The sequence below is a fragment of the Zootoca vivipara genome, chromosome 6 (assembly GCF_963506605.1).
Source record: "Zootoca vivipara chromosome 6, rZooViv1.1, whole genome shotgun sequence".
Taxonomy (NCBI): domain Eukaryota; kingdom Metazoa; phylum Chordata; class Lepidosauria; order Squamata; family Lacertidae; genus Zootoca; species Zootoca vivipara.
Genome location: NC_083281.1, coordinates 10,745,628 through 10,773,015, shown reverse-complemented (window position 1 = coordinate 10,773,015; position 27,388 = coordinate 10,745,628). Strand labels below are relative to the sequence as shown.

Below are 27,388 nucleotides of genomic sequence, written 5' to 3'. Positions count from 1 at the left end.
TGCATTGGGAGAAAAAAATTCGTAAGTAGAAAAAAAATCCTATCTAAAAATTCGTAAGTAGAAAAAATCCTATCTAAACCGCATCCAAGATGGCGGACGGAGAGCTCCATTCGTAAGTAGAAACATTCGTAAGTAGAGTTATTCGTAAGTAGAGGTACCACTGTATTGTATATATTTATTAAATTTATATGCTGCCCTTCATCAAAGACCTCTGGGCGGTTCACAGAATGAATACAAAATAAAACACATGTAAATAATTAAACCAAAACAACAAAATAGTAACACCCCCTTTCCAGATCCCACCCTGAACACAAATGCACAACATGAAAACCAGTGTTGGGCTGAACGTTGACTCAGTCAATAGCATTGGCTGAGACACTAACATGCCAAGTGAGAGGGGCAAAGGGCCAACACAATCCATATTCCATTTATAATATATGGCAATGTTTACTGAATACATAAATTGTTTAGACTGTGATAGAAATCCACCCAGCACTCGTGGGAAAATGTGGTGTGATCTCTTAAAGATTAATCAAATGAAACTTTTAACACGTGGCATGCTGAAAGTCTGCAATTTTATAAGGGCAAGTTATTTGTGTTTTATTTGTGGGTTTTTTACTGTTGTAACAATTACTTTCTCAAAAAGTATCTTCTGTACCATAAAAATAAAACGTGTTTTTTTTAAAAAATGCACGATAAAATTAGGCTGATGATGCTCACCACTAATTTATTCGCAAATAAATTAATACACAAACTTATTCACACTTACCCTCCCTCCCAACACTCACACACACACACCCCACTATCATGGACAGCCCACCCACCCACCCCACTGCCCTGTGTGCAGCTACTCACTATGGTTCGATCGATAGTATGCAGGTAGTAAGAAACAGGTTTCCCAGTCCATGAGACAGACCCTTTGAGTGGTGACAGTTCTACGACTCTCATAATAGTGCCGATATCTTTTGGGGGGAGGAGAAAGATGGGAGAGGGTTACAGAGGAAACAGGAGCGCCAGCCGCTGAGCACATTTCAGAGCGACACCTCCACAGGCGTCTCGCTGCAAGAACAGGATGCTGAACTAGAATTGGCCTGATCCAGCAAGCTCTTCTTATGTTCTTTAAGTGGTTAAGTAGAAGGCCAACGGTCAAGGATGCTGCAATTTGAGACTCTTAACATAAGGTTTCCCAAACGAGGATCTCCAGTTCTTTTGGGACTACAATTCCCATCATCCCTGACCACTGGTCTTGCTAGCTAGGGATGATGGGAGTTGTAGCCCCAAAACAACTGGAGGCCTAAGTTTGGGAAATCCTCCCTCATGGTTTCGATTTATGGGCTACTTAAAATGAGGCTGCATTTTAAATTTTAAATTTTAATATTGTATTTTAATCAATTGTTTTCTTTTCTTTTATGTCTTATTGTAATTTTATGGGTGTTAGCTGCCCTGAGCCCAGTTTTGACTGGGGAAGGCGGGGTATAAAATTATCATCATCATTATTATTATTATTATTATTATTATTATTATTATTATTATTATTATTCTGACAACATCTGGCAGAGGAATCAGAGACACACACAAAAATTCCTGTTCCGATCTAAGAATTAGCATTCATTGCGGTCTCACTCCCTCTTGAGAACACGGAATGCCTTTTCTTAAAGCAGAGATGGGGAACCTGCATCCCTCCAAGTATTGTCATTCCAGGAATGCCTCTACAGTATTTGGCTCCCAGTACGTTTCCAAGCACAGTTCAAAGTGTTGGTGCTGACCTTTAAAGCCCTAATGGCCTCGGTCCAGTATACCTGAAGGAGCGTCTCCACCCCCATCGTTCTGCCCGGACACTGAGGTCCAGCACCGAGGGCCTTCTGGCGGTTCCCTCATTGCGAGAAGCCAAGTTGCAGGGAACCAGGCAGAGGGCCTTCTCAGTGGTGGCGCCTGCCCTGTGGAACGCCCTCCCATCAGATGTCAAAGAGAAAAACAGCTACCAGATTTTTAGAAGACATCTGAAGGCAGCCCTGTTTAGGGAGGCTTTTAATGTTTAATAGATTATTTTATTTCATTTTTCTGTTGGAAGCCGCCAACAGAATAATAATTCTAATTATTATTTAGAACAGGAATCCTTTTCTGGAAGTAGAGATGCCTCTTCTTAGACCAGTGATAGCGAACCTATGACACGCGTGTCAGACGTGACACGCAGAGCCCTCACTGCTGGCACGCGCCCCATCGGCCCATTTGCGCTATTGTGGTTGTTTCCCCCCCCCTTTGTTCTCCTGCTACTCCTCATGCTACAGCTTTACAGCTTGTCTCCACTGTTAAAACCAGGATCCTTTTTTGTTGTTGCTGCTGGTAGCCAGAGATTGGTTTTTTAACCCCTTCTGTGCTGTTTTTTCTGGCGCTTTGGCAGACTATGATTGGGTGTAACAGCGTTCGTTTTTTAAGCTGTTCTGTGCTGGTGTTTTTGTTTGTTTGTTTTTGCGCTTTGACAGACTATGTCGGTGCTGTGTGTAAGTTCCAGCGAAGGTATTATTCGTCATTTATTTCTGTTCTCTTCCCCCCCCCAAAAAAGTGCAGCAGCTTTGGGGCATCCCCCCCCAAAAAAGCAAAGCAACTTTTGCACCCCCAAAAAAACCTCCAAAACTTTGGTCAGCAGCTCCCCCAAAAAAGCTCAACAACTCTGGGCACTTTGTGATAAATAAGGGTTTTTTGGTTTGGTTAAATAATTTGTTTTTGGTTTATTAAATACAGTTATATATTACAATTATACATTTTTGTTATTTAAACTATACCGGTAGATATCGTGAAATTATGGGGTTTTTTCTCGAAGTGACACACCACCCGAGTTATGCTCGGTTTTTCGGCGAATTTTGATACACCAAGCTCAAAAGGTTGCCGATCAGTGTCTTAGACGATGGGAGTTCTGTTAGGATTTCACCCCGCCCCACGCTGCAGATATAGGATTGTTGGATCACGTGTCTGTATGTAGTGCATTTGAGCTGCTGATTGTTAGAGCTATATAAGCGGAAAGGGAGATACGCTGTTTGCTCCCTTCCTCCCACTGCTCTCTCACAGTGATGTTGTGTTTCAGCATTCTCTCCGAGGAAGAGAGAGAAAGAAGAACCATGTTTACTTTCTACTGTTATGTTTGATTTCGTTGCAATGAATAAGGATTAGATGTTACACCTCAAGGCTAACGCTTCTATTTTGGACTCTGCTAGATGTGTGCTCATGTCCCAGGAGGGCATGGGGTCGCATCAGGGAGACCGGAGTGATGAATCCTGGGCGACGCTGCATTGGGGGAAGGCACAAGGCCTCGGCATTATTACCCAACAAGTTCAAGCCCAGGGAGCAGGCACAAAGGCTGCTCACGCTCAGTTCAAAACCTAACACACTTTTAAAATAGACAGACAGACAGACATTAATCTTACCACTCAAGTTTCGACTGTTTATTCTAAAGTTCAACGGTGCAAAAGGTTTCGAGGATACAATCTGGCCACCTGTCAGAGAAAAAAGCAGGAGCAGAGCCCCCCTGTTAGTTACCCTAAAGCAGTGGAAAGGGCACAGGTCAAATTTGTGTGTTCTTATGTCACGACAGGCAAGGCTTTAGGAGTATTTCCTTTCCCCCCATCATTGTTTCTTGCTAACATAAAATCAAAAAGCACAGGCAAACAAAAGGCAGGGAGCATAAATCAAAAGTAAACAAACCACAGAGAGAATGCATTTGGCCAAGAAACGGAAGACACTTCAGGAGCTGGCCCTCTCTTCCCTGTGGTGCAGGAATAGGTGGACTCTGGCTACTGCAGATGAAAGAACCCATTTCCAGGACCTGAAACATTTCCCTACCATCGAGTAGGATTCCACTCCTTACGGGTCAATTGCAGGTATGTGCCACACTCTCTTCCCCCGCTAAATTGCAGAACAAAAAAAAAAAGGCTTTTCGTGCTGCATTGATTTTTCTACATTATCTGCTCTCTGTTAATTTCGGAAACACGGTATTGCTCCTGCGCTCTGCACCTCTAATCATGTTTTCCCTTTTTCCGCCTCCACTTTTGATTTCGTGTTAATAACCATTTTGACAAACTTACCATTAGGGGGGTTCACGGTTGCTGCACTTAAACCATCTTAACTCCCTCCCCACACCCCAAGTTGCAAAGATGGTTTTATATGAATTGTGGGCAGTAGGAGTTGAAATCTGAAGATAAGGGATCCCCTACCCCCTCCAAACAAAAATAACCTCTGAAGTGATTTACAGGGCTCAAGAAAGCTTCCCTAATGGCTGCATATTAATTGTTTCCTTTTAGGTCACAGGTTAATTGCAGAGAAGGGCAGGCAGAATCTGGTGGCGTTCCGCAGCAGCACCCCCTCAGCCTAGTGAATCATATTCACCAAGTGTACTTGCGGTCTTTTTTAAAAACAACAACGGCACAGGTAAATACAGCAATAGAGGCCATGATCACTTGCCACATCTAAAGCTAGACCTTTTGTCTGAAGAGCTGAATGAGGGAGAGGAAGAGCAAAAAAGGGGAACAAAAAAACATGTGTAAAAGCTTTTAAGCAACAAATCTTGGAGCAGCCAAACTATACTCACACACAGGCGCACACACATGAACATTCAGATCAGCCCTAGTAAACTGGGCCCAGCCCTAGCTGCAGCGCTTCCGGCAAACTCCCACTGACGAGAGAGCAGTGTTTGAAATTAGCCAGGCGCCAGGCGCATTTTGCACCTGGCTTTCGACCACCTGCAACCAAGTGAACATGCCTGGGCGCCACAATGGTGCCTGGGATCTCCACCATCTGGAGGTGCATGCCTGGGGGGTCATTGGATCAGGATTGTAATTCCCCCATCCTGTAGAATTCTATCCGTTGTATTTTATCTGCACAATCAGAAAGAATTTCTGGAACCAAAATGCTTTCTCTGTGCAGCCTGAGCAGGAGCAGCCACCACTAAGAAAAAGAGGATGGAATAGGCCAACAGATATGTGGACTGTCCCTGGATCATGACTTTTCTTCTTTAAAATTCTCAAAGCTCCTAACCTGGCTCAAGGTTGTCCTCTAAACTAGCCAGATGCTTAACTGAGAATCAATCACAGTCAGTCTGTTATTCAGAAAATAAGACTTTAGAGCCGTCTTGCCCCAAAAGGGGTAACTAGGAATTGCATTTTGGCAATTTGGCACCTAGCTTATATATCAGAGTTTCCAACACTGCGTCAGAGGGAGATTTATTCTGGATGCCTATTTGTATATTTAAAAAATGCCAGCAAAATGCAGCCTTCTGCTTTTTGTTACATCAATCTTCCTATACTATTCTGCCAGATGGTTTAACAGTCAACTTGTTTTTCTTAGTTGTATAGCTATAGTATTTTTCTATTACTCGGTCATATCACTAGAGAGAAAAACATTGTAATGGATCTGCCAGAATGTGTAATATTGTGATATATGTACTTGAAAACTGGCATTTGTGGTTATAATACAGGGTGAGTCTTTTAAAAGAGGCCCCCTGGAACATGTGTACTCTGTATCCACGGGGGCTCTTTTAAAGGACTCACCCTGTATAAAATTCAGTTAAAAATTGCACATGCACAGACAAAGAATTGGGCCCAAATCACCCAACTGGGGTGGAAGGAAAACCCCCAAGACAAAGGGTGAGAAGAGAACAAAGCTTTTGCCTGTCACCTGTCGAAGAGAACTGCTCCCTGTGATTACACCCATGAGATCAAAGAAGCCTGGCAGGCTGAAATAGAAGCACCTGGGAGGGATTTCAAAAGCCACAGGACTCATCAAGGCCACCAGATCACATTTCAAGAACAGGTGTCAAGTCCTCATTTGTGGGTTGTTATAATTTTTACAAGGTGAGATAAACCTGAGCCAGTTTTCTGTTGAAGGACAAAGACTGGGACTGATAGTGGCTGCTTTAATAGAGGGTGAAAGGAAGTGGCTGGCCACTAGGGGAACAGGATGGGGGGGGAGGGCTGAGAAGGATGTTGACAAGCTAGAAGGTGCGCAGAGGAGGGAGACCAAGATGACCAAGGGTCTGGAAACCAAGCCCTATGAGGAACAGTTGAAGGAGTTAGGTACATTTAGCCTGGAAAAAGAAGAGACCGAGAGGGGATAGGATGGCCGCCTTCAAAGATCTGAAGGTGGAGCAAGCTTGCTTTCTGCTGCCAAACCAACAGATCCAGATTGCAAGAAACAAGATTCGAGCTAAACAACTTCCTGGTTGACGGTAGAACAGACTCCCTTGGAAGGTAGCAAACTCTCCTTGACTGGAGGTTTTTAAACAGAGGCTGAGTGGGATTATTTAGCTGTGATTCCCAGATTGCAAGGGGCTGGACTAGATGACCCTTGGGTCCCCGATGATATATCTATGAGCTACAGCTCCCTGAGCTTTGGCTGTGTTGGCTGAAGGGAGCCAGCATTCGGGAACACCTAGAAACACGACGTCAGTTGCCACTGCCTATATCCGTTCTAGGAAGCCAGTTTATTGTGGGTGAGAACAGTCGCCTCCAACATACAAAGAACACATACACATTGCTGCCACCACACAGCTGAAAAAGCACAACTGTCATCCCGACAGCGGAGAGGCCAGTGGAGAGGACGCAACTCATTACCTTCCTTCATGTTTGCAAATCGCTCCTTCAGCTGATGATCCACCTCAGGTCCAAAGGCGAAGTTATTCACAAAAATAACACTGTAAGGTAAGAGGAGTTTTTAGTAAAACATGGACACACACTGTCTTGCTTTTGCTGCAAGGGGTGGGGGGGGAAGGGTGCACGCACACACACACGCACACACATATACTTTGCTGGCAAGGCATAACATAGCTTTCAACTCTCACGCATGTTTCACTAAAGCCACCCCAGAAAATACGGGGGAATGTGTTCCGCATTTGTAAAATAACTTAGTCTTAGAAGAAAAGACCAACCACATGGAAATGCTGATGCAATTCAGTGGTGCTCCATGCAACATGGTCTGGGTTTTTAAAAGCATTAAATACGTCCCGGTCACACAAATCCAAGCCTGACACTTCCCATCCCCCCAATTTTAGTACCTGAAAGCCCACTTCCTTCTCTACAGACCCTCTCAGGTGCTGAGATCAGTAGAAGATGCCCTCTTGGCAGTTCCACCTCCCTCAGAAGTTATGGGGGGGGAGGGTTGCCCCGGCATAAAGGCCTTCTCAGTGGTGGCCCCAAAGCTGTGGAACACCTTCCCCACAGAGCTGCATCAGCCTGGACACTGAGATCCAGCTCCAAGGGCCTTCTGGCAGTTCCCTCACTGCGAGAAGTGAAGCTCCAAGCAACCATGCAGAGGGCTTTCCCAGTGGTGGCACCCGCTCTGTGGAATGTGCTCCCGTCAGATGTCAATGAGACAAACGACTACACAACTTTTAGAAGACACCTGAAGGCAGCCCTGTATTGGGAAATGTTTAATGTTCAATGTTTTATTATGTTTTCATATGTGTTGGAAGCCACCCAGAGTGCCTGGGGAAACCCAGCCAGGTGCATGGGGTATAAAATATTACTACTACTACTACTACTACTACTACTATTAGAACCTTCAGCACACAGCTTTTTTGCCCCAGATCTTTAACACCCATATTTGACAAGTCCATATTTTTAGGACCCACATCTCTTTGTGGCCGTGAGTTGTTTCAAACTGTTTTAACTGCTGTAAACTTACCTGGACAGTTAAATAGCAACCACCACAGCCACCACTATCCAGGTGAGACCCTGAGCAGGATGCCCTAAGCAACCTAGCACTCTCTCCTCGCAAAGAAGTGAGACGGGGGCAACCCATCTAGCATCCAACGAGTAAGAAGTGGGGGCACGACAAGCAGGCGAACCCCATTCTGGGACAGAGGAGCTTTTTGGAGGAAGCCGTTCTGCATTGACCTCCTCTGCACCCTGGGGGTCCGTGTGAAAAGACAGAGCGGCGTACCTTGTGTTTGCGATCCTCTCCCGCCATTCTTCCGAGAGGAAGTCGCCTCTTTCCAGCTAAGAAGAGGAGAGAGAGAGAAAATGGAGTTTGACTTTCTTGTTTTAACTCAGCCAACTTTTACATCCCTGGCAAAATGCAGCTGCGCTTGCTACTGTGCCCGAAGACCAGCCCGCAATACAGATTTCTGAATATATTTGGGCCACTGAAAAGGCATTGAAATAAGGAGACCGAAAGGAAAAGCCACACCCTTCTTATCTTCAACCAGACTCTTCCTACTTTTTGGTGGGGGTGGGGGCGAATAGAGAGATTGGAACAGAAGCCATCACATACACAGGCTCCGATTAAACTGCTGTGTTCCCCCTCCCCTCCCCTCCCCTCAACCTTCCCCATCTCGTTTCTCTGGTTGCAATGGTGGAAACATAATCTGCTTAGTGAGCAGCAAAGGGGGAGGCACCATCTGCAACAGATATTTCCATCTTCCCAAGGCAAGGAGGTAGCCAAAATACAGCAACTGGCTTGGAGGATATCAACCTCAAAGCTCTCTGCTTATGCAAATCCATGAGAATAAATCTGTGCCTCCGCAGAGGAATGTTCAAGGCGGCTGACTCTTCCGTTAAAAAAACCCCACAAATCCATGCGCAATAATCAAAGAAAATGTTCTCTCCCATATCGGCTAATTGTTGGAGGGGTCGCAATAAACTTGGTGCATGTTATCCTTCAATGTGGGAATGTATGTTGGTGCAAGATTGCTAGAACTTAATTTTGGAAGAAGTAATATTACTAAAGAAACTGCAGCTTGCTGTCCAAAATTATAGTTACTGGCTGTTTTTGGTGATACAAATTGTAGATATATTGTCAAAAGAACTGGTATTAAACGGCTCAGGACCACAAGGACTGCCTCTTTCCATATGAACCTACCTGGACCCTGAGATCATCTTCTGAGGCCCTTCTTTGTGTGCCCTCATGCTCTCCATGAGAGATCCAGAGGGTGGTAACACGAGAACAGGGCCTTTTCTGTGGTGGCTCCCTTTTGTGGAACACTCTCCCCATGGAGGCTCACCTGGCGCCTTCATTTTACAACTTTAGATACCAGGCAAAAATGTTCCTCTTTAATGAGGCCTTTGGCTGATTGACATCCAAATACCCTTTTAAAATGTGGGGTTTTGGGGGGGTGTTATTAGGTTGTTCTTGTGATATATATATATATATATATAGATAGATAGATAGATAGATAGATTTTATCTTGTGAACCGCACTGAGACCTGCAGGCATATAGGGTGGTATACAAATTTAATAAATAAAAAATACTTTAATAATAAACATGCTATTGGCAGCATGAATAGTAATTTCAACTCAAGTTGGAAACTAACAGTAAACCTCACATTGGGCTGTTCACTCTGGAGCAGAGCTATAATGGGAGAAAATTGCACATAATTTGAAAATTTGACAAGGACTAGACCTTCCAGACGCTTTACATATGAACTCCTTGTCCCTTACCACCAGCCATGCCAGCTGGAGTCTAGCAGCCCCTGCAGGGAAGCTGCCCATCCCTGGGGTCTAGGGGGGAGAAAAATCATAGAATTGTAGAGTTGGAAGGGACCCAGGGTCATCTAGTCCAACCCCCTGCAATGCAGGAATCCCAGCTAAATATTCAGCATCCCTTGCTCTCAGAAGAGAATGCCTCTTCTAGACAGAGGGGATCCCTCCATCTTTTGCAAGCAGGAGAAAAAGAAACAACAAGCAGCACTTTGAACTTGGAGCTTGGAATCAAACCAGAATCCTGCACAAACCAATGAACCGTTCCAGATCAACTCCCCAAACTCCTGTTTCAGTGGAGATTTTCAATTCAGCGGGAATTTTCCAAACTTAGCCAGGAAGCAAGCTCCTTTGCACACACCCTACCTCCCCACAACACAGGCAACAGGGTCTACCCAACAGAGACTGCAGAAGGAAATCATGTTTCGCAGGAGGCAGGGGGTGTGACTCTGCCAAGAGAAAGTGGGGTCTGTGCAAAATACATTAAGAAGGGCAGATTTCCAGCGGTCTATGGAGGTGGGGGTTTCAGGGGAGGGAGTTTTGGACTCCAAAATAAATCTGAAAAGAAAACCCTCCATTTGCAGCAGGGGGAAAGTGTGGCCAGGCTAGCTGGCTGTAACATAAGGCGGACATGGAAGGGAAAAAAACCCTGCATTCCGAGAGCCCTCTCTGTGCACGACACTTGGCTCACAAAGACCTGTTTGTTCTGCCTGGAAAAGCACACACAGCTATTTTTGAAATAATAATAATAATAATATTTCTTAGACGAGCGGCAGGAACCCAAAGCTACGGAACGTGGCTCTGTTTCAAAGCTATGGAAGCCGTTGGAGGCGGGTTTGGGTATTTTGTTCTTCTTCCTTTCTTTTTTCAAATATCTGGGCGGTAAAAAGTTCCCGCTCAGGAGGGAAAAAGCAGCGTTAAATCCGGAACGGCTTAATACCTTGCAGACCTTTTCTTTTTCCTTTTGCTGCAAAAGGAGCAGGCTGTTAAAATTACCTCTCTTTTTTGCAGGGAGAGGAGAGACACAGGGTACTGTGTACCCTTGAGTGCCCCCAGAAAAAAGCACTGGACTCACACCCCAAAACCCACCACGTTTTGGGGGTTTTTTGTGCAAGTGACTCCCAATTCCCATGGGGAAACTAACAACACTCCACAAAAGAAGCTTCAGCTTGGGTTTTCCCGTCCAAGAAAAAGCTGTACCAATTTGGGAAGTTTGAAGACCCTAAGTGGTGGTGAGTGACCCGCCCCATCCTAACATGTCAAAGGCAGGAAGAGAAACTGGGGAGAAACTTCAGCAATTTGGAGGATTGATTTTATATATTTGTTGTTGTTGCTGCTGCTGCTGCTGATAGGCTGAGATAGTCCCTCTCCTCCTCCTGAATTATCCTGCAAGTTCTCATAGAATCATAAGAGTTGAAAGAGACCACAAGGGCCATCCAGTCCAACCCCCTGCCAAGCAGGAAACACCATCAAAGCATTCCTGACAGAGGGCTGTGAAGCCTCTGCTTAAAGACCTCCAAAGAAGGAGACTCCACCACACTCCTTGGCAGCAAATTCCACTGTCAAACAGCTCTTACTGTCAGGAAGTTCTTCCTAATGTTTAGGTGGAATCTTCTTTCTTGTAGTTTGAATCCATTGCTCCGTGTCCGCTTCTCTGGAGCAGCAGAAAACAACCTTTCACCCTCTTCTGTATGACATCCTCTTATATATTTGAACATGGCTATCATATCACCCCTTAACCTTCTCTTCTCCAGGCTAAACATGCCCAGCTCCCTAAGCCGTTCCTCATAAGGCATCGTTTCCAGGCCTTTGACCATTTTGGTTGCCCTCCTCTCCCTGCCCGCACCCTCAAAGTCATTAACCTAAGCAGCCGATTTTAATTTCCTCTTGCAAGATGTGCCATCTAATGCATATAAACACACACACACACACACACACACACACACACACACACACACACAGAACTTATTTGGTCATTAGAGAAACCGGGAGGAAAAGTGAGTTTTCAGGAGGGGAAAGGGCAGAGAGGGAAGGAGAGGCAGAACGACCTCATTGCAGGAAGCATCCAGGAAACAACCACTCAAGCGCTCTGACATCCCACAGGCTCCAAGTCATTAAGCTCCCCCCAGATACCTGGACAGCATTCAGGAGGGGATACTTCCGAGTAGGAACCGCCAAGAAGGGGGGGGGAGCACCATCTGTCAGCATTAATTGCCAACGAGAAGCTTTCAAGCCTTAACTCAATAATGGAAACGGGAGCAGAAATTCCCGAGGATTTTCTAGGGAGGAGTTGTTCAGGGGCTAGGCAGAGGCCCTTGTTTTTAAGTAAGGAGCTCCTGAAGCTCTGAATTAGGGAAGCCCTGTTTAGGGAACTTAATAATGTTTGATGCTTTATTGCGTTTTTTATACTCTGTTGGGAGCCGCCCAGAGTGGCTGGGAGCAACCTAGTCAGATGGGCAGCATACAATATAATAATAATTATAATAGCAATAATCTGAGGATCTGGAACTTAAAGGAAAAGCCTCTTTTGGACAAGCAGGAATCCAGGGGCTGAGCCAATCTTGCAGGGAGGCCTTCCTTCCCCAGCATGAGAATCAGAACACCATTTCTTTTCATTTCCTAAAGGGATTTTATTGCTGCCATCACCTACTACATTTTTGCATTTTCTCTTCCCTCTGCATGTGGAGACCTCTCAAGGAATCGCAGCCAGATAGGCAGGGTATAAATAATAAAATTACTACTACTACTACTACTACTACTACTACTACAACCAAATTCTGCATGGTGGCTCCTGAGATGCTGGTGGTAGTGTTTCCACCTTTGCTTGGATATGACTGGATGCCACTTTGAATCACAATGGCCGGCTGGACCTTGAATAATTGCATTGATTTGTTTCTTAGAATTGCCCATTGACGATGGGTGCAAGGCTTCTAGTGACCTAGGGAAGCCCTGTGTGTGACGTGGGAAACCTTGAGTCTGTGGGCTGAAAGGGGCCCTCCAAGCCCTCTCTACCTGGCCCTCAGGACTCATGTTCTCTCTCTGACCCTCTGCCGCCACCCCCCGCCCCCCGAGTGCTTTTGCCTTCCTCTTGCTTGCCTGCAGGGAGAGATCATAGAATCATAGAATCATAGAGTTGGAAGAGACCACAAGGGCCATCCAGTCCAACCCCCTGCCAAGCAGGAAACACCATCAAAGCATTCCTGACAGATGGCTGTCAAGCCTCTGCTTAAAGACCTCCAAAGAAGGAGACTCCACCACACTCCTTGGCAGCAAATTCCACTGCCGAACAGCTCTTACTGTCAGGAAGTTCTTCCTAATGTTTAGGTGGAATTTTCTTTCTTGTAGTTTGAATCCGTTGCTCCGTGTCCGCTTCTCTGGAGCAGCAGAAAACAACCTTTCTCCCTCCTTTATATGACATCCTTTTATATATTTGAACATGGTTATCATATCACCCCTTAACCTTCTCTTCTCCAGGCTAAACATACCCAGCTCCCTAAGCCGTTCCTCATAAGGCATCGTTTCCAGGCCTTTGACCATTTTGGTTGCATGTGTAGAACCTATAGCAGCTGCATGGACTAGGACTCCGCCCACACTGTATATTTTTCAATCACTGTACTACCACTTGAAACAGTCGCTGCATTCCCCACCCCCCCAAGAACCAAACCCTCCAACATTTCTCTGATGAAAATAGGAAGTCCTATTCAATCACTATTATTCTTATCATTTTACTATTTATACCCCTCCCATCTGACCTGGTTGCCCCAGACACTCTGGGCAGCTTCCAACATATATAAATAAAATACAGTGGTATCCAAATGACTCAACTTCCGAAGGTTTCGACTTACGAAGTCGACAACCCCGGAAGTCTTTTTGCCCCACCCGCGTTCTGCGCCTGCGCAGAAGCGGAACGTGCGGTCCGCGCATGCGCAGAGCGGGCGCTTTGACAACCGAAGACTTCAACTTGCGAAGAGCGCCGCGGAACGGATCGTCTTCGTAAGTCGAGGTATCACTGTAAAAACATATTAAAACATTTTTTTTAAAACTTCCCTATGCAGGGCTGCCTTCAGATAGCTCAGGTGTCACATTAACTCCCTACCCTCTGACATTCCTCAGCTGAAAACAGGGACGTCCCAAGGAAAAGCGGGACATTCCGGGATCAAACCACGATGGCTTCTGTAAATCCAGGACTGTCCCTGGAAAAAAGGGACACTTGGGAGGGTCTGCCAAAGCGCTTTAGCAATCAGTGCCTCTTCCCACGAAACTCTGGGAGGGGGAAAAGGGATCTCCAAGCCACTCCACAGCACCTTAGCAAACTACAGTTCCCAAAAATTTTTGAGGGAAGAAGCCATTCCTGTTTACGGCGATATCATAGTGCTTTAATGTATAGTGGGCATGTGGCCTAGGTGTAACATTCCATAGAAAAAGGTCTGATAGGAGTCACATCTGTTGGTCTGCCCATTCTTGCTCACCCACAATTGGCATGTGCCCCGCCAAAAACTTTGTAGGAGGAGCACAGCCCTCAAGACCAGAAAAGGTTCTCTGCCCCTACACAAAGGTGTAGCCTCTGAAAACCCCACACCAAAACAGAGGGGGAAGGAGGGTGGTTTGCAACAGGGTTTGGTGGGAGGTAATGTTTGCAGTTCCATTTCAACTCACTGTGTAATCTGCATGTTTTTTCCCATACCATTTCATCCACTTTCTGAATTCTTTGTCCATCGTCTTGAAAGGCAGGCAGCCAGGAGGAGAGAAGAGGGGAGGAGAAAGCAGGTGTGCTGTTAGTAGTAAATTGGATAGTGACCCGTTTCCAGCAACCTGGGGGAACACAGCAACTGCGGCAGAGATCATTAACCACCAAGGACTTGCACCAGCAGAGAATATATTTTTTATAATTATCCTGTGTTGTATTGACTGCATTTAATGCTCTGTTTTCACCTGTACAGTTTGTGGCACACGGCCCAGATATTTTATACAATGGGAAGAAATCTGAATATATGTATTTTTTATCAATTCACAGAAGCTGCTGCTTGACGCCCTATCGTATCAAGGCAGAATTTAAACCACAAGATTGCAGGCTTGGGGTATCTACACGTGCACCAAATTGTTGAAGTAGAACCATTTCTACAGGCTGCAAAAAGGAAAGAAGCCAGGTTCTCTCGCTGCCGATTTCTTTCAGATTCTTTAAAATGAGCATGAACACTCTTCAAGTCTAGATTTCTCTACATGGCACTTGGCTTCTAATGTAGGTCACAGGGTGCTCAACAGCCACACAAACACACACGAGCGACGTACCTCCGCGTATTTGGCCGGAATATCTGCTTTCTCCACGCCATAGTGATGCTTGCAGTTTGTGGCCGCTGCTACCTGAAGAACGACTTGGCCCACACCTGAGACAAGAGGAGGGGAGACAGGTAGAAAAGGAGGAGATTGAGTAAACCCTTCCAGAGTGACTGCTAAATACGCCCACCTCTCCCTCCCAATTCTGCTGGTCATTAGTGGCAAACGACAAGCTCAGTTCGGGGGAGGCTCGCGGGCAGTTTAAACGACCCCTATGGGCCGCAGGTTGCCGACCCCTGCTCCAGGACATGAGGAAAGCAAAAGGGGGCCCAAAGCACAGCCCTGCCTAAGAAACAGTGGTTTGGCCATCCCATCCAAAGTGGGCCATTATTTACACAGCTCAGCTGCTTCCTAAGCAAACTGGTACACACCGCTGAATGTTCTACAGATGAAAGAGTTCTGCATAAAGACACGGATTCAGGGCAGAGACAGGAGAGGGAAATGTACAGCAACCACTCACCGCTGCCCAAGTCTACAAACAGGTCGTCCTCGGTCATTTTTATCTCATCGATCATCTGAGCAACCAGGTCAAAGGAAGTTTCGCCATACACCTCCGGGGAAAAGGGTTCATAGTTGTTGAGTTTTTCGGGGTCGGTCACCGAGTGGTTATAGACTTGCTGCAGGATGTGGCGCAGGAGCCCATTGGTGGGGCGGGTGTTCAGTTTCATGGGCTGCGTGGTTCCTTTCCACTGGAGAGCAAAATGGGAGAGGCGGGAGGGTGAGGGGGAGAAAGACACACATACATACACTTTGCCACGTGCGACAGGCCAAGGCAGGTGCTTCTGTGCCTCTCATAAAACACTAGAACTTGGGGTGCCCAATGAAGCCGGCAGACAAAAGGAACGACTTCTACACAAAATGCACAGTTAGAACAGCGGAATTCACTTCCACAAGATGAAGTGGGGGCTTTAAGAGAGGGCGAGACAAATTCAGGGAGGAAGTTAAGGCTATTGTGATGGCTATTGCTCAGCCTCCGCTGTCAAGAAGCAGGAGCAGGGAGAAAGGAGGGAAGAAGTGAGAGGCAGTTTCTCCTGCCAAGCCAGGGAAGCCATCTCTGTAGGAGCGGAGGAGAGGATCCTTAACTTGGCAGGGAGCCGGAGGGGGGGGGGAGAATAGGGGAAATATAGGACTAACTGTGTCTTGTATTGAATCAATACAGAACATAGCATTTTGCATTGAAATCCGGGACAATCCTGTATTATGCGGGATGGGTGGCAACCCTACTGGCTACACTGTGCCATATGGAATATTCCAACTCTGTGCGGTTGAAATATAGCCTCATGCAGAAAAGTGCCCATCTATTGCTCTGCCCACTCCCCCTTCTGCCTCCTCCTGCCACTGCAATGTGCTCAGTAAGGCTGCCCATAAATCCTTAGGCTGGGGTTGGGTAGGTCCCAATTGGGCTAAAGAATTAAGAGTTAGAATTGATTTAAATAAGTAATTCCTGCATTCCTGGGGGTTGAACTAGTGACCCTTGGGAGTCCCTTCCAACTCTACAATTCTATGTAATCCAGGATAAATTGAGAAAACCCAAAGTGGGGGGGGGCACTATACCCAGCATGTCAGTGCACTATGCCTGAAAAAGGGAGCAAGCAGTGAATAAATGGAACTAAGTGGCCTTGAAAATCTTGGAAAGATTGGCAACTTAAATTGACAGAATATGCACAACTTGCAGATTTAAAATAGAGAATAAGAGAGCAACAAGAACATATGTTTAAAGAAGATTGGAAAACGATTATTGAGTATACAGAAAATAACTGTGATGGATGTAATAGTGGAAAACCGATTGGAATAGTTTTTGTAAAATATGCAAGGATGTAAGATGCATGGAAAGAGAAGAAGGGAAGCCATTTTAAAGTATGCAAAATGTTTATTTGAAATTGTAAAACAGAAAATTTCATAATTGTATATAACAAAAATCAGGCTCCCCGCCCCCCAGTCCAAAACAACAACAACCACCCAGAAGCGTAGCTGTCAAGTTGTCCCTTTTCTCACGAGGAAGCCTATTCAGCATAAGGGAATTTCCCTTTAAAAAAGGGAGAACTTGACAGCTATGCCCAGAAGCCAAGCAGTGCGGATGGGCAGGGCACATACATACCAGCTGGTGAATGCTATCGATGGCACGGTTGTATTTGTCACAAAGCCTCTGCATGCTTTCAAAGCTGAAGATCAGAAGAGGGCAGGAGGGAGAAAAGGAAAAAAAGTTAAAGCTGTCAGGCAAATTAAGATGGGCCTGAGCTTTCTAGGCGTGTCTCCCCAAAACATAATACATGCTACACAGATGCCTACATCCTCCTTGTAGTTGTAGTCCTGTGCCTAAAAGGAATGTTTTGTCTGCAAAGTCTTCTTTAAAAAACAAACACACAGCACCTTCTGTAGCCTGGGGCTATCCAGATGTTGCAAGACTGCCCATAGCTGCCAAGTATCCAGTTTTCCCCGGGAAACCCCCGTTTTTACTTACCTTTTCCCGGTGGTCCCCCGTATCACTTCGTCTCCCGTTTTTCTCCGTTATTTTCTCCTGCCGGCGGCCTTTTTTTTTCTTTCCGATTTAATGGCCACCGCCGGCTTCAAAAGTCGCATCTACGCATGTCCAGAAGTGCACAGAAGCGACTTCCGGTGTCGGCAGTGGCCATTTTTGGTGCCCATAGATGGGCGGAGCGACACCTGAAGTTGCGTCAACGCACTTCCTGACATGCGTACAAGCGACTTTCGAAGCCGGCGGCGGCCATTTTTTGTGCCCATAGAAGGCCAAAGCGACACCGGAAGTTACGTCGACGCAACTTCCAGTGTCACACGGCTGCCGGTCCCGGATTCTGCAGTCCGGGACTTGGAAGGTAAGTACTAGCCGCTGGGAGACCAACGATGTCTGGAGGGCACCAGGCTTAGGGTGGCTGCCCAAAATCAACAAGGATTCTGGGAAGAGCATGTTGCGTTTGCATTTGGTTTCCCAGCGAAGGCTCTGCGTTTCAATCTCTGTCAACAGGTGGCCAACTCCGCCCTGCTCATCAATGTGGCCCTTGGAAGGCTAGCATCTCTGAGATCTGCCCCACCTGGACCCAGCTCTCCACCCCCATTGCATGCATCCACTCAGGTTAAGTCCTGCCGAATTCCCTTTAAGTACAGTATATGGAACAGGACTGTAGCCTCCCAGCCACTTTAAGAGTTGCAGCCAGACAAGTTTGCAAGCCTAGTTTAAATATTTTTTTTACTGAAATACTTTGCACTATACAGCTCCAGTTCCCCATCATTCTTGGGGTGGGGTGGGGGTTTGGGGGGCTAGGAAAGACTCCTCCCCACCTCTAAAACCTGGAGAGCCTGTGTCAGTCTCTGTAGACAGCACATGTGGCCTGGTTTTGTGCAAGACAGCTTATTTTTATTGTTTATTTGTTTTCTTTATTGAAGTTTGTATACCTCCCTATATCCTCAGGTCTCAGGGGCGGCTCACAAGACGAAATCGCAATACAGAAACACAAAGTACATAATAAAAATAAAAACTAAACAACTCAATAATCCTCCCCCTTCCCCAACACATTTTAAAAGGGCATTGGATGTCAATCAGCCAAAGGCCTGGTTAAAGAGGAATGTTTTTGCCTGGCGCCTAAAGGTGTATAATGAAGGCGCCAGGCGGACCTCCCTGGGGAAAGTATTCCATAAATGGAGAGCCACTGCAGAGAAGGCCCTATTCTCCTGTTGCCACCCTCCAGACCTTTCGTGGGATAGGCACACAAAGAAGCGTCTTGGAGGGTGATCTTACACATAGAGAGAGGCAATCCTTGGGGCGTTGCGGTACTGAGCCGTTCAAGGTTTTATAGGTCAAAACCAACACTTTGAATTATTATTCCCCCTTTTAAATCAGCCCTTCCTTCTGAATGTGAGCACTGCAATCTTGCTTCCTGTTTAACGAGGGGGGGGGGCTATAACGCAAGGGGAGAGCACCTGCTCTGCTCTCCCAGGTTCAATGCCGAGCAGCATCTTTACATACTTTAAACCCTGTCTGCAACCCTAGAGAGCCACTGCCAGTCAGTGTGGACAATACTGAACTAAATGGAGTAAGGACAGGCATCCCCAAACTGCGGCCCTCCAGATGTTTTGGCCTACAACTCCCATGAACCCTAGCTAACAGGACCAGTGGTCAGGGATGATGGGAATTGTAGTCCAAAACATCTGGAGGGCCGCAGTTTGGGGATGCCTGGAGTAAGGATGTGAGGTTATTTGGAGTCCGGAGGACGGGGAATTTAAGGGGAAAGTCTGCAGCTGAGCAACAGAGCATTTCCTTTTCCATGCAGAAGGCCTCAGGTTCAGCCCCCCCCCCCCGCTACCTCCACGTAGGGATGGGAATGTTCCTGTCCCCCGAAACCCTGGAGAACTGCTGCTAGTCAGTGCAAGTGATACTGAGCTTTGTTGCAAGTCAGCTCCTTAGGCTCTAAAGAGACTTGCTGAACAGAGCCTGGCTCAAAATCCCTTCTTTTTCTTTTTCTTTTTAAACCAGGATTAAAGAATCAACTCAGGACAGGAGATAGGGAAAGGAGGGGCAGCACAGGGAAGTCTCGTGCCACATTGCATAATCAGATTTCAAACATCAAGGGAGGGAGGGGGAGAAAGGAGAGCAAAGATCAGGGCTGCTCAGCTATTTCAGCCTCTTCATCAACTCCTGCAGCCAACAACCGAAGAGGGTATTTTCCCTCAACCCCAGGTGGGTTTCTCAACCCAAGGCAGTTTTTCACCTCTATTTCCACATGCACTTTGCAAGGGGGGGGGGAGAGAATATCCCAGAACACTCCCTGGCCTGTTTGGAAAGACACCAGGGGGTGGGGAGGACCCCTCCCTTCGCATCCTTGCAAGGAGGACGTGGAAGCAGCAGGAAAATCTCCTCCTGTTTACATTTGTGAACAGGACAAATTAACCTTCAAAGGAGTAAAGGGCAGGGGAGAGGCAAGGGAGGGGGGGTGAAGGGCAGGGCAGGAAAGGAGCCCTTATCAGAAAGGCTGTCTTTATCAAGCTCTCTCAAATAGCTACATGGAACAGCTGAAGAATTCCCTTGCCGAAAGCTTCCAACATCCAGAGTGAATCTACAACAAAAAGGGACACAATAGCAGGGCCCCACATCATCACCACATGAGAATTTGGAGCTGGTTTAAAATAGAAGAAAGCGCCACTGAATCATACAATAGTGGAGTTGGAAGGGACCCCCAGAGGTCATCTAGCCCACCCCGCCCACCCCACGCTGTCCCATCATCCCTAACTATTTGCTGTGGTGGTTGGGGTTGCCTGGCGCTGTGAGTCCAGCGACAACATCTAGGGGGAGCCATGGGGGAAGAAAGTACAGTGGTACCTTAGTTTAAGTACACAATTGGTTCCGGAAGTCTGTACTTAACCTGAAGCGAACTTTCCCATTGAAAGTAATGGAAAGTGGATTAATCCGTTCCAGAGGGGTCCACGGAGTACTTAAACTGAAAGTACTCAAACCGAAGCGTACTTAAACCGAGGTATGACTGTAATGAGAACTAAGGAGACTCTTATCCAGGGGTAGGCAACCTAAGGCCCGTGGGCTGGATGCAGCCCAATCGCCTTCTCAATCTGGCCTGCGAACGGTCCGGGAATCAGCGTGTTTTTACATGAGTAGAATGTGTTCTTTTATTTAAAATGCATCCTGGGTTATTTGTGGGGCATAGGAATTCGTTCATTCCCCCCCCCCCAAAAAAAATATAGTCCGGCCCACCACATGGTCTGAGGGATGGTGGACCGGCCCACAGCTGAAAAAGGTTGCCGACTCCTGCTGTTATCCTTACCTTTTAGTATCATAGTCAATTAAAACATAGTTTTCCATAGCAAGCTTCAGGTCTGGAATTTCTTCGCAGACCCACCTGAAAGGAAAAGAGGGTGTAAGTGGAATAAATATGCAAATAACGCCGCCCCCATCACTAGATCCTTTTGGCAAGCCCACCTCTGCCCCAAACACATTGATAATTTTGTCATGTTTACTTATTTCTATATCCTACCTTTCTCCCAAGTTGGGACCTGAGGCAGGCTCCCAACACACAAAGCGGTAACAACAAACCATGTTGACAAGAATAATTAAAATACATCACAGCATACGCAGGGCCAGCAGTTCGAATCCAGTTCGCCCTGACAGCAACCCTGTGGTCAGGACGGCCTGCACCTCCGTTTCCAAAGGGAAATCTTGATATTATCCTTCCAAAGGAAGGATAGCAGAGAGGGAGACAATTAGACCTCTCTAGGGAGGGAATTCCACAATCTGGGAGCAGTTCTCCGAGTCACTACCAGTCGTGTCTCTGGGGTTGATGGGACGGTGTGGGGGTGCACACCTGAGGATCTTAGCACCCCAGGGAAGGTTTGCATAGTGACATTTTTAAGATCTTTAAGACAGCCTGGTCCCAAGCCATAAATGGTTAGGGGCTCACTGGCAGCCCAAAAGGCCAAAGGTGGCTACTACTGTTAGGTTTGTCTCATTTGATTGTGTATTTTGTGGTTTTATATTCTGATTTTATCCTGTGAGCCACCCTGAGACCTGCAGGTATGAGGCAGTATATAAATTCAATAAATAATAATATACTGCCATCTATGCAGTAAAAGGTAAAGGAAAAGGAACCCTGGAAGGTGAAGTCCAGTTAAATTCAACTATGGGGCGCAGCGCTCATCTCTGCTTTCAGGCCGAGGGAGCCAGCGTTAGTCCGCAGACAGCTTTTCTGGGTCTTGGGGCGAGCATGACTAAACTGCTTCTGTCACAGAGAACACTGTGACGAGTGCCGGAGCGCACAGAAATGCTGTTTACCTTCCCACCACAGCGGGACCTTTTTATCTACTGTATATTCCTGTGTATAAGACTACTTTTTAACCCAGGAAAAATCTTCTCAAAAGTCCGGGGTCATCTTATATGCCGGGTCGTATTTCTTATACGGCGAGTATATCCCAAACTCTATATTTTGACTGGGAAAGTTGGGGGTCGTCTTATACGCCCAGTCGTCTTATACGCCGGAATATACAGTACTTGTACTGGCATGCTTTTGAACTGCTAGGTTGGCAGTAGCTGGGACAAAGCAACAGGATCTCACCCCATGGCGTGGATTCGAACTGCTGACCTTACGATTGACAAGTCCAAGAGGGCCAGTGGTTTAGAACACAGCACCACCCACATCCCCATCTATGCACAATTGTGATTTATAAAGAACAGGTATGACTGGTCCCTCTCCCAAGGTGTGAGACCATGGAGCAGTGGTTTGGCTCGGTAGAAGACAGCATGCTAGGTTCTTGTTTAAACCAGACCTTTTACTGAGATTTATGAGTAGGATCTCACTTGGTTTTTAAGGGAAGAGTCAAAGCCGGGGTTTTCCAAACTTGGGTCTCCAGCTGTTTCTGGATAACAACTCCCATCATCCCTAGCCAGCAGGACCAGTGGTCAGGAATGATGGGAATTGTAGTCCAAAACCACCTGGCGGACTCAAGCTGGGAAAGCCTGGTCAAAGCTCAGGGGCAGAAAACGCTTTGACCACCCAACACCTTCAATCCTTTTCTAGGGGAGGCAAATGTGACTTTAAAAGAAATGAACCAATTCCTTCATACTAAGGCTGCGCAGAAACATAAGACAGCCCCGTCACTTTTGAAAAGAAGGCATGTGACCTCCCTTCTCCAGACCAGCTAATCAATGCAACATACTGTACTCCTACTTAGCCATAGCTGTCAATGGCGGCTTTGATTCAGACTATTTAAGAAAGGGTGTGCCCTTTTCAAGACAGAATTAGCCTCATAGTCTTATTCCCAGTTGGGGAATGAAAGGCACTTGCCCCACACCGGCTGATAATGGTCTGGGGACCCCGGTATGGTCCTGAGCTGGTTATAAGGCAACCCTCCAGTGTTTTAGGCAAAACTGGGTTTTCATTTTAATGCAGAGCAAAACATGCACCATGTTGCAGGAAGCTGTGATTACAGAGCAAGGATATAGCGAGGAAAATCCTAGCAAGAACAGTGTCACTATCACTATTGGGAGATGGGTTTCCCAGTTTCCACAGGCTGCAGAGAAGGGGTGGGGGTAGAAATATCTGGTTGCAATGCAGATTGGCTGCTGCTTAACACCTACCGAATTGTCTCAATGATTTCGTGAGCAGCATCGTGGTGTTTGTCCTGAAACAACAACAAAGAAAGAGAAGAAGGTGGTTTCAGGAACTGTCTGGAAGGAGAGATCACCCACGTTGCCTGGCAGATCACCAAGGCTCCTTGGCTTCTACAATCCCCTCATTATTTGCAAATACGGATAAATGAAAACTGGGCCAGGGGAGTGATCAAAAGTAATGTTTCATAGTAGAGGCATGTGTTGCGGCTGTTATTTTAAAAGGCTAGCTCTATGCTATCTAATTTCCCCGTGCCCAAAGAGGACCCATTTCCAAAAACTTTCTTCTTACAGAGATGGGGAACCTGTGGATCCTTCGGATGCCGCTGCAGTGTTTGAAATTCAAACACTTGCGACCAAGTGAAGATGCCTGGGCACCAGGATGGCGCCTGACGTCTCCACCATATGAAGGTGCATGCCTGGAGATCCTTGGATCTGGACTGTTTTCACACACTAATACCCCATCCTGTAGAATTCAATCCGTCAACCTGCACTATCAGAATGAATTTCAGGAACCAAAATGCTTTCTCTGTGCATTATGCTGAGCAGTCAGCATAAAGAAAAAGAGGTTGGAATGGGCCAGTATATATGTGGACCCTCCCTGGATCAAGTGACTGTTTTTCTTTTAAGATCTAAAAGCTCTTAACCTGGCTCAAGGTTGTCCTCTGAACTAGCCAGATGTGTAACTGATAATCAATCGCAGTCAGTCCATCATTTGAAAAGTAAGTCTTTAGAGCCGCCTTGCCCAAAAATGGCAACTAGGCATTCCGTTTTGGCAGCTGCAACCTTGGTTTAACCTTTGGTCCCTATCTTACATATCTGAGTTTCTAACATTTTTGTGAGAAACAGCTGCTGGGGGGCACTTCATTGGCTATCCCTGTAGTAAGCAAGTAGGGAGAGAATTGCAAAGGGGGTCGGCAGCAAAAGGCTGTGAAAAGCAAGGAGGCCTAGGCCGCAACAATTGCATGCCAAGTAAAATCCACACAAAGTAAGAGTGGCGACCATTCACACAAAACATTTCTGCTTGCAAAGCAGGCTCTGCAGTTTGGCCAAGTGCAGCCACCGCCTCCTGGCTTAGAGCCAAGGAGGAGGTTGTAAACCTGGCTTACAGATTAACCAGTACGCTAGGGGGAAAACCTCGTTTGTTTATCCAAATATTTATCTCCTGACTTCCAGGGTTTCCAAGGTGGCTTACGACATAACACACAGCCCAGTATTTATTTATCTAAAGACACACAAATAATAGTAATGACAAAACTCAAGCAACAGTGAAACAGTTCAAGTTTACAGCTAGATAGCACCGATCATACATTTCGCATCTTAAATAACCAGGCGTCAAAAGTTTAAGGCAGACAACCCCATGCACCCTCCTCACCCTTTCCCCCTCATAATAACCTAATAATGCATGCAACACTAATGTCTCACAACAAATGTAACTGATCTGTAGAAAACACAACTTGAAAAAAGAGACAAGGCACCTATTTTTGTAAACTAATACATCTTTAATATATATATTTTTAAAGTTTAAGGCAGGGTGGAGTCCCTTTTTCGCTTTGTCAAGGGCCACGGGGCTAATCAGCTGGGAAATTGCACTCCATTCATTGGCAGGGCTCCCCTCTTTTCTCTCACAAACACATGCACCTCTCCAACAACAACAACAACAACAACCACCATTTATTATTTATATGCCTCCCATTTCACTGAGTTAACCAAACCACTCCGGGCAGCTTCCAACAAATTAAAAACATTCGTCACAGTAAAACATCAAACACTGCAAACTTCTCTATGCAGGACTGCCTTCATCTGTCTTCTAAAAGTCAGGTGTTTATTTCCTTGACATCTGATGGGAGGGTGTCAGGGCAGCCGCCACTACCGAGAAGGCCCTCTGCCTGGTTCCCTGTACAGTGGTGCCTCGCTTAACGAATGCCCTGCTTAACGAAATTTCCGCTTAACGAAAGGATTTTTCGAGTGGAGCTTGCCTCGCTAGACGAATGCGTTTTACGAAAAATTCGTCTAGCGAATTGCGGTTTCCCATAGGAATTCATTGAAATTCAATTAATGCGTTCCTATGGGCAAAAAAAAATCAAAAAAAAAATCAATGCATTCCTATGGGATTCGCTAGACGAATTTTTTCACTATAAGAAAAGACCCGTGGAACGAATTAATTTCGTCTAGCGAGGCACCACTGTATCCTCAACTTCTCACCTCAGGGCTGGACCTCAATTTCTGGGCTGAAGATGGGGGTGGAGATGCTCCTTCAGGTGTACACACACACATTTACACACACCTTCTCTACCCTCTCCCAGCAGGCGGGAGGAATGGTTGTCTCCCGCTGATCACTTGCATGAGCACCTTCAATATTCACTGGGGAAGATGTTCCAAGGCCTGGGTGTCCCACAACCAAAAAGCCACCCCAGCCCACGGTCTTCAGTAGCCAGCCACTCACCTCCCTTCTGAAGGTAGAATCACCCAGGGCTGGATGCCTGCAGGTGAACTTAATTTATATTCAGGCGCGATCCCCTGGGACTGAGTAGGCAAATGCCTTTTCTTCTTAAAGGTAAAGGGGGCCCTGACCATTAGGTCCAGTCGTGTCCGACTCTGGGGTTGCGGCGCTCATCTCGCTCTATAGGCCGAGGGAGCTGGCGTTTGTCCGCAGACAGCTTCCGGGTCATGTGGCCAGGATGACAAAGCTGCTTCTGGCGAACCAGAGCAGCACACGGAAACACCGTTTACCTTCCCGCCGGAGCGGTCCCTATTTATCTACTTGCACTTTGATGTGCTTTCAAACTGCTAGGTGGGCAGGAGCTGGGACCGAGCAACGGGAGCTCACCCCGTTGCAGGGATTCGAACTGCCGACCTTCTGATCAGCAAGCCCTAGGCTCAGTGGTTTAACCCACAGCGCCACCTGGGTCCACTTTTCTTCTTACAAAAGGTCAAAAACCAATAGTGACTGGCTGTGTCACTATTGTTATGAATGGTCTGTGTCACCATTCATACGTTATGAATGGTCTGTGTCACCATTAAGAAAAAAAGGTTGGAATAGGCCACTATATATGCGGACTATCACTGGATCAAGTTGACTTTTCTGCTTTTAAGTTCTCAAAGATATTAAGCAAGCTCAAGGTTGTCCTCTGAAGTAGCCAGATGTTTAACTGAGAATCAATCAGTGTCAGCCCATCATATGGAAAATAAGCCTTTAGAGCCATCTTGCCCAAAAAGGGCAAGGAGACTTTCTGTTTTGGTGACTGTAACCGTGGTCTAAGGAGCCATTTGGCGCCTAGCTTATTATATATCTGAGTTTATAACACTGCCTGGGTGCCCCACAACCAAAGAGGCACCCCATCCCCCAGTCTCAAGTAGCCACCCACCCCCCTTCTGAAGGTACAATCACCCAGAGCGGGATGTCTGCAGGTGAACTTAATGTAGAGTTAGGCAGGATCCCCTGGGACTGAGTAGGCCAGGGGTCGGCAACCTAAGGCCCATGGGCCACAAGCGGCCCATGGGGGTCGTTTAACCAGCCCACGAGCTGCCCCCAAACTGAGCCGCCCACTCGGCAAGTTCCCGCCCACTGCGCTAAACCGACACAGCGCAGTGACTCACTTCCATGGCACCAGAAACTGTGTCTGCGCAGACGTAAATGCCGGAAATCACGGGCGTGGGCGCGATCTGGCCCATGGAGGGATCTCCCCTGGAGTGAACCGGCCCAGGAGAACCCCTGGAGTAGGCCACGGCCTTTTCTTCTTTCCAAATGTAAAAAACCAGTAGTGCCTGGGAACACCATTAAGAGGCCAGGGCAGATACAGACTGATATCAAACCGGCAAGATCTGGGTGATAACCACGGTTAGAGGGGCAGGAGTTTTAAGAACTGTCTAAAGGCAGAATTAAAAAGTGAGTTACCGTAGTCAGCTCTCCCCCTCACGGCCCCCTAATTCCAGGCCGACCATGAGCCACTGAGTGACTAACTCAGGGCAACTGGGATGCCTGCCCACGCTCTCTCTCTTGTGGGGTTTTACGTGGAAGGGTGTCATTAACACCGGGCCTTACTCATCTCGGTGGTTAACCTTTAATGAAAATGTTAAAAAGCAACACTTGCCTGGAGGGAGGGGAGGAACACCCAGCCAAAAAGCAACACCCCAAACTTAGAACTCATTTCAAAAAGGAATTTGACTCATACACAAATTTGACTCACACACTTCTGAAGAATTGTGCATGCACACGAAAGCTCATACCAAAATAAAAACTTAGTTGGTCTTTAAGGTGCTACTGAAGGAATTTTTTTATTTTACACAAATGGTATGTTAGCAATTGTTTCGTTTATTTTGCAACAATTTTGATCCTTAAGCTTAAAAAGCAGGATCGTTTTTCAGATGGGTAGAGTGACAACTACCGTAGACATACCGTCACAGCGACCACAACCCGAGGTTTAAGGTGACATTTGGCAATTGGACTATACTGTGCACCTG

General features: G+C 46.6%; 1 protein-coding gene across 4 annotated transcripts in view; it reads right to left on the bottom strand.

Moving 5' to 3' along the window:
• The window catches only part of DOT1L (DOT1 like histone lysine methyltransferase), a 66,120-nt gene that overhangs the window by 26,964 nt on the left and 11,768 nt on the right, over positions 1-27,388 (bottom strand). For all 4 annotated transcript variants that reach the window (XM_035117063.2, XM_035117060.2, XM_035117061.2 and 1 more), the window contains exons 2-11: positions 22,895-22,938; positions 20,589-20,663; positions 16,898-16,961; positions 15,260-15,488; positions 14,755-14,849; positions 14,122-14,184; positions 7,930-7,985; positions 6,603-6,682; positions 3,423-3,491; positions 856-962 (exon numbers count right to left, since the gene is read on the bottom strand). In XM_035117063.2, coding sequence (XP_034972954.1) covers positions 856-962; positions 3,423-3,491; positions 6,603-6,682; positions 7,930-7,985; positions 14,122-14,184; positions 14,755-14,849; positions 15,260-15,488; positions 16,898-16,961; positions 20,589-20,663; positions 22,895-22,938 — 882 coding nt within the window. The remainder of the gene's footprint in view (positions 1-855; positions 963-3,422; positions 3,492-6,602; positions 6,683-7,929; positions 7,986-14,121; positions 14,185-14,754; positions 14,850-15,259; positions 15,489-16,897; positions 16,962-20,588; positions 20,664-22,894; positions 22,939-27,388) is intronic.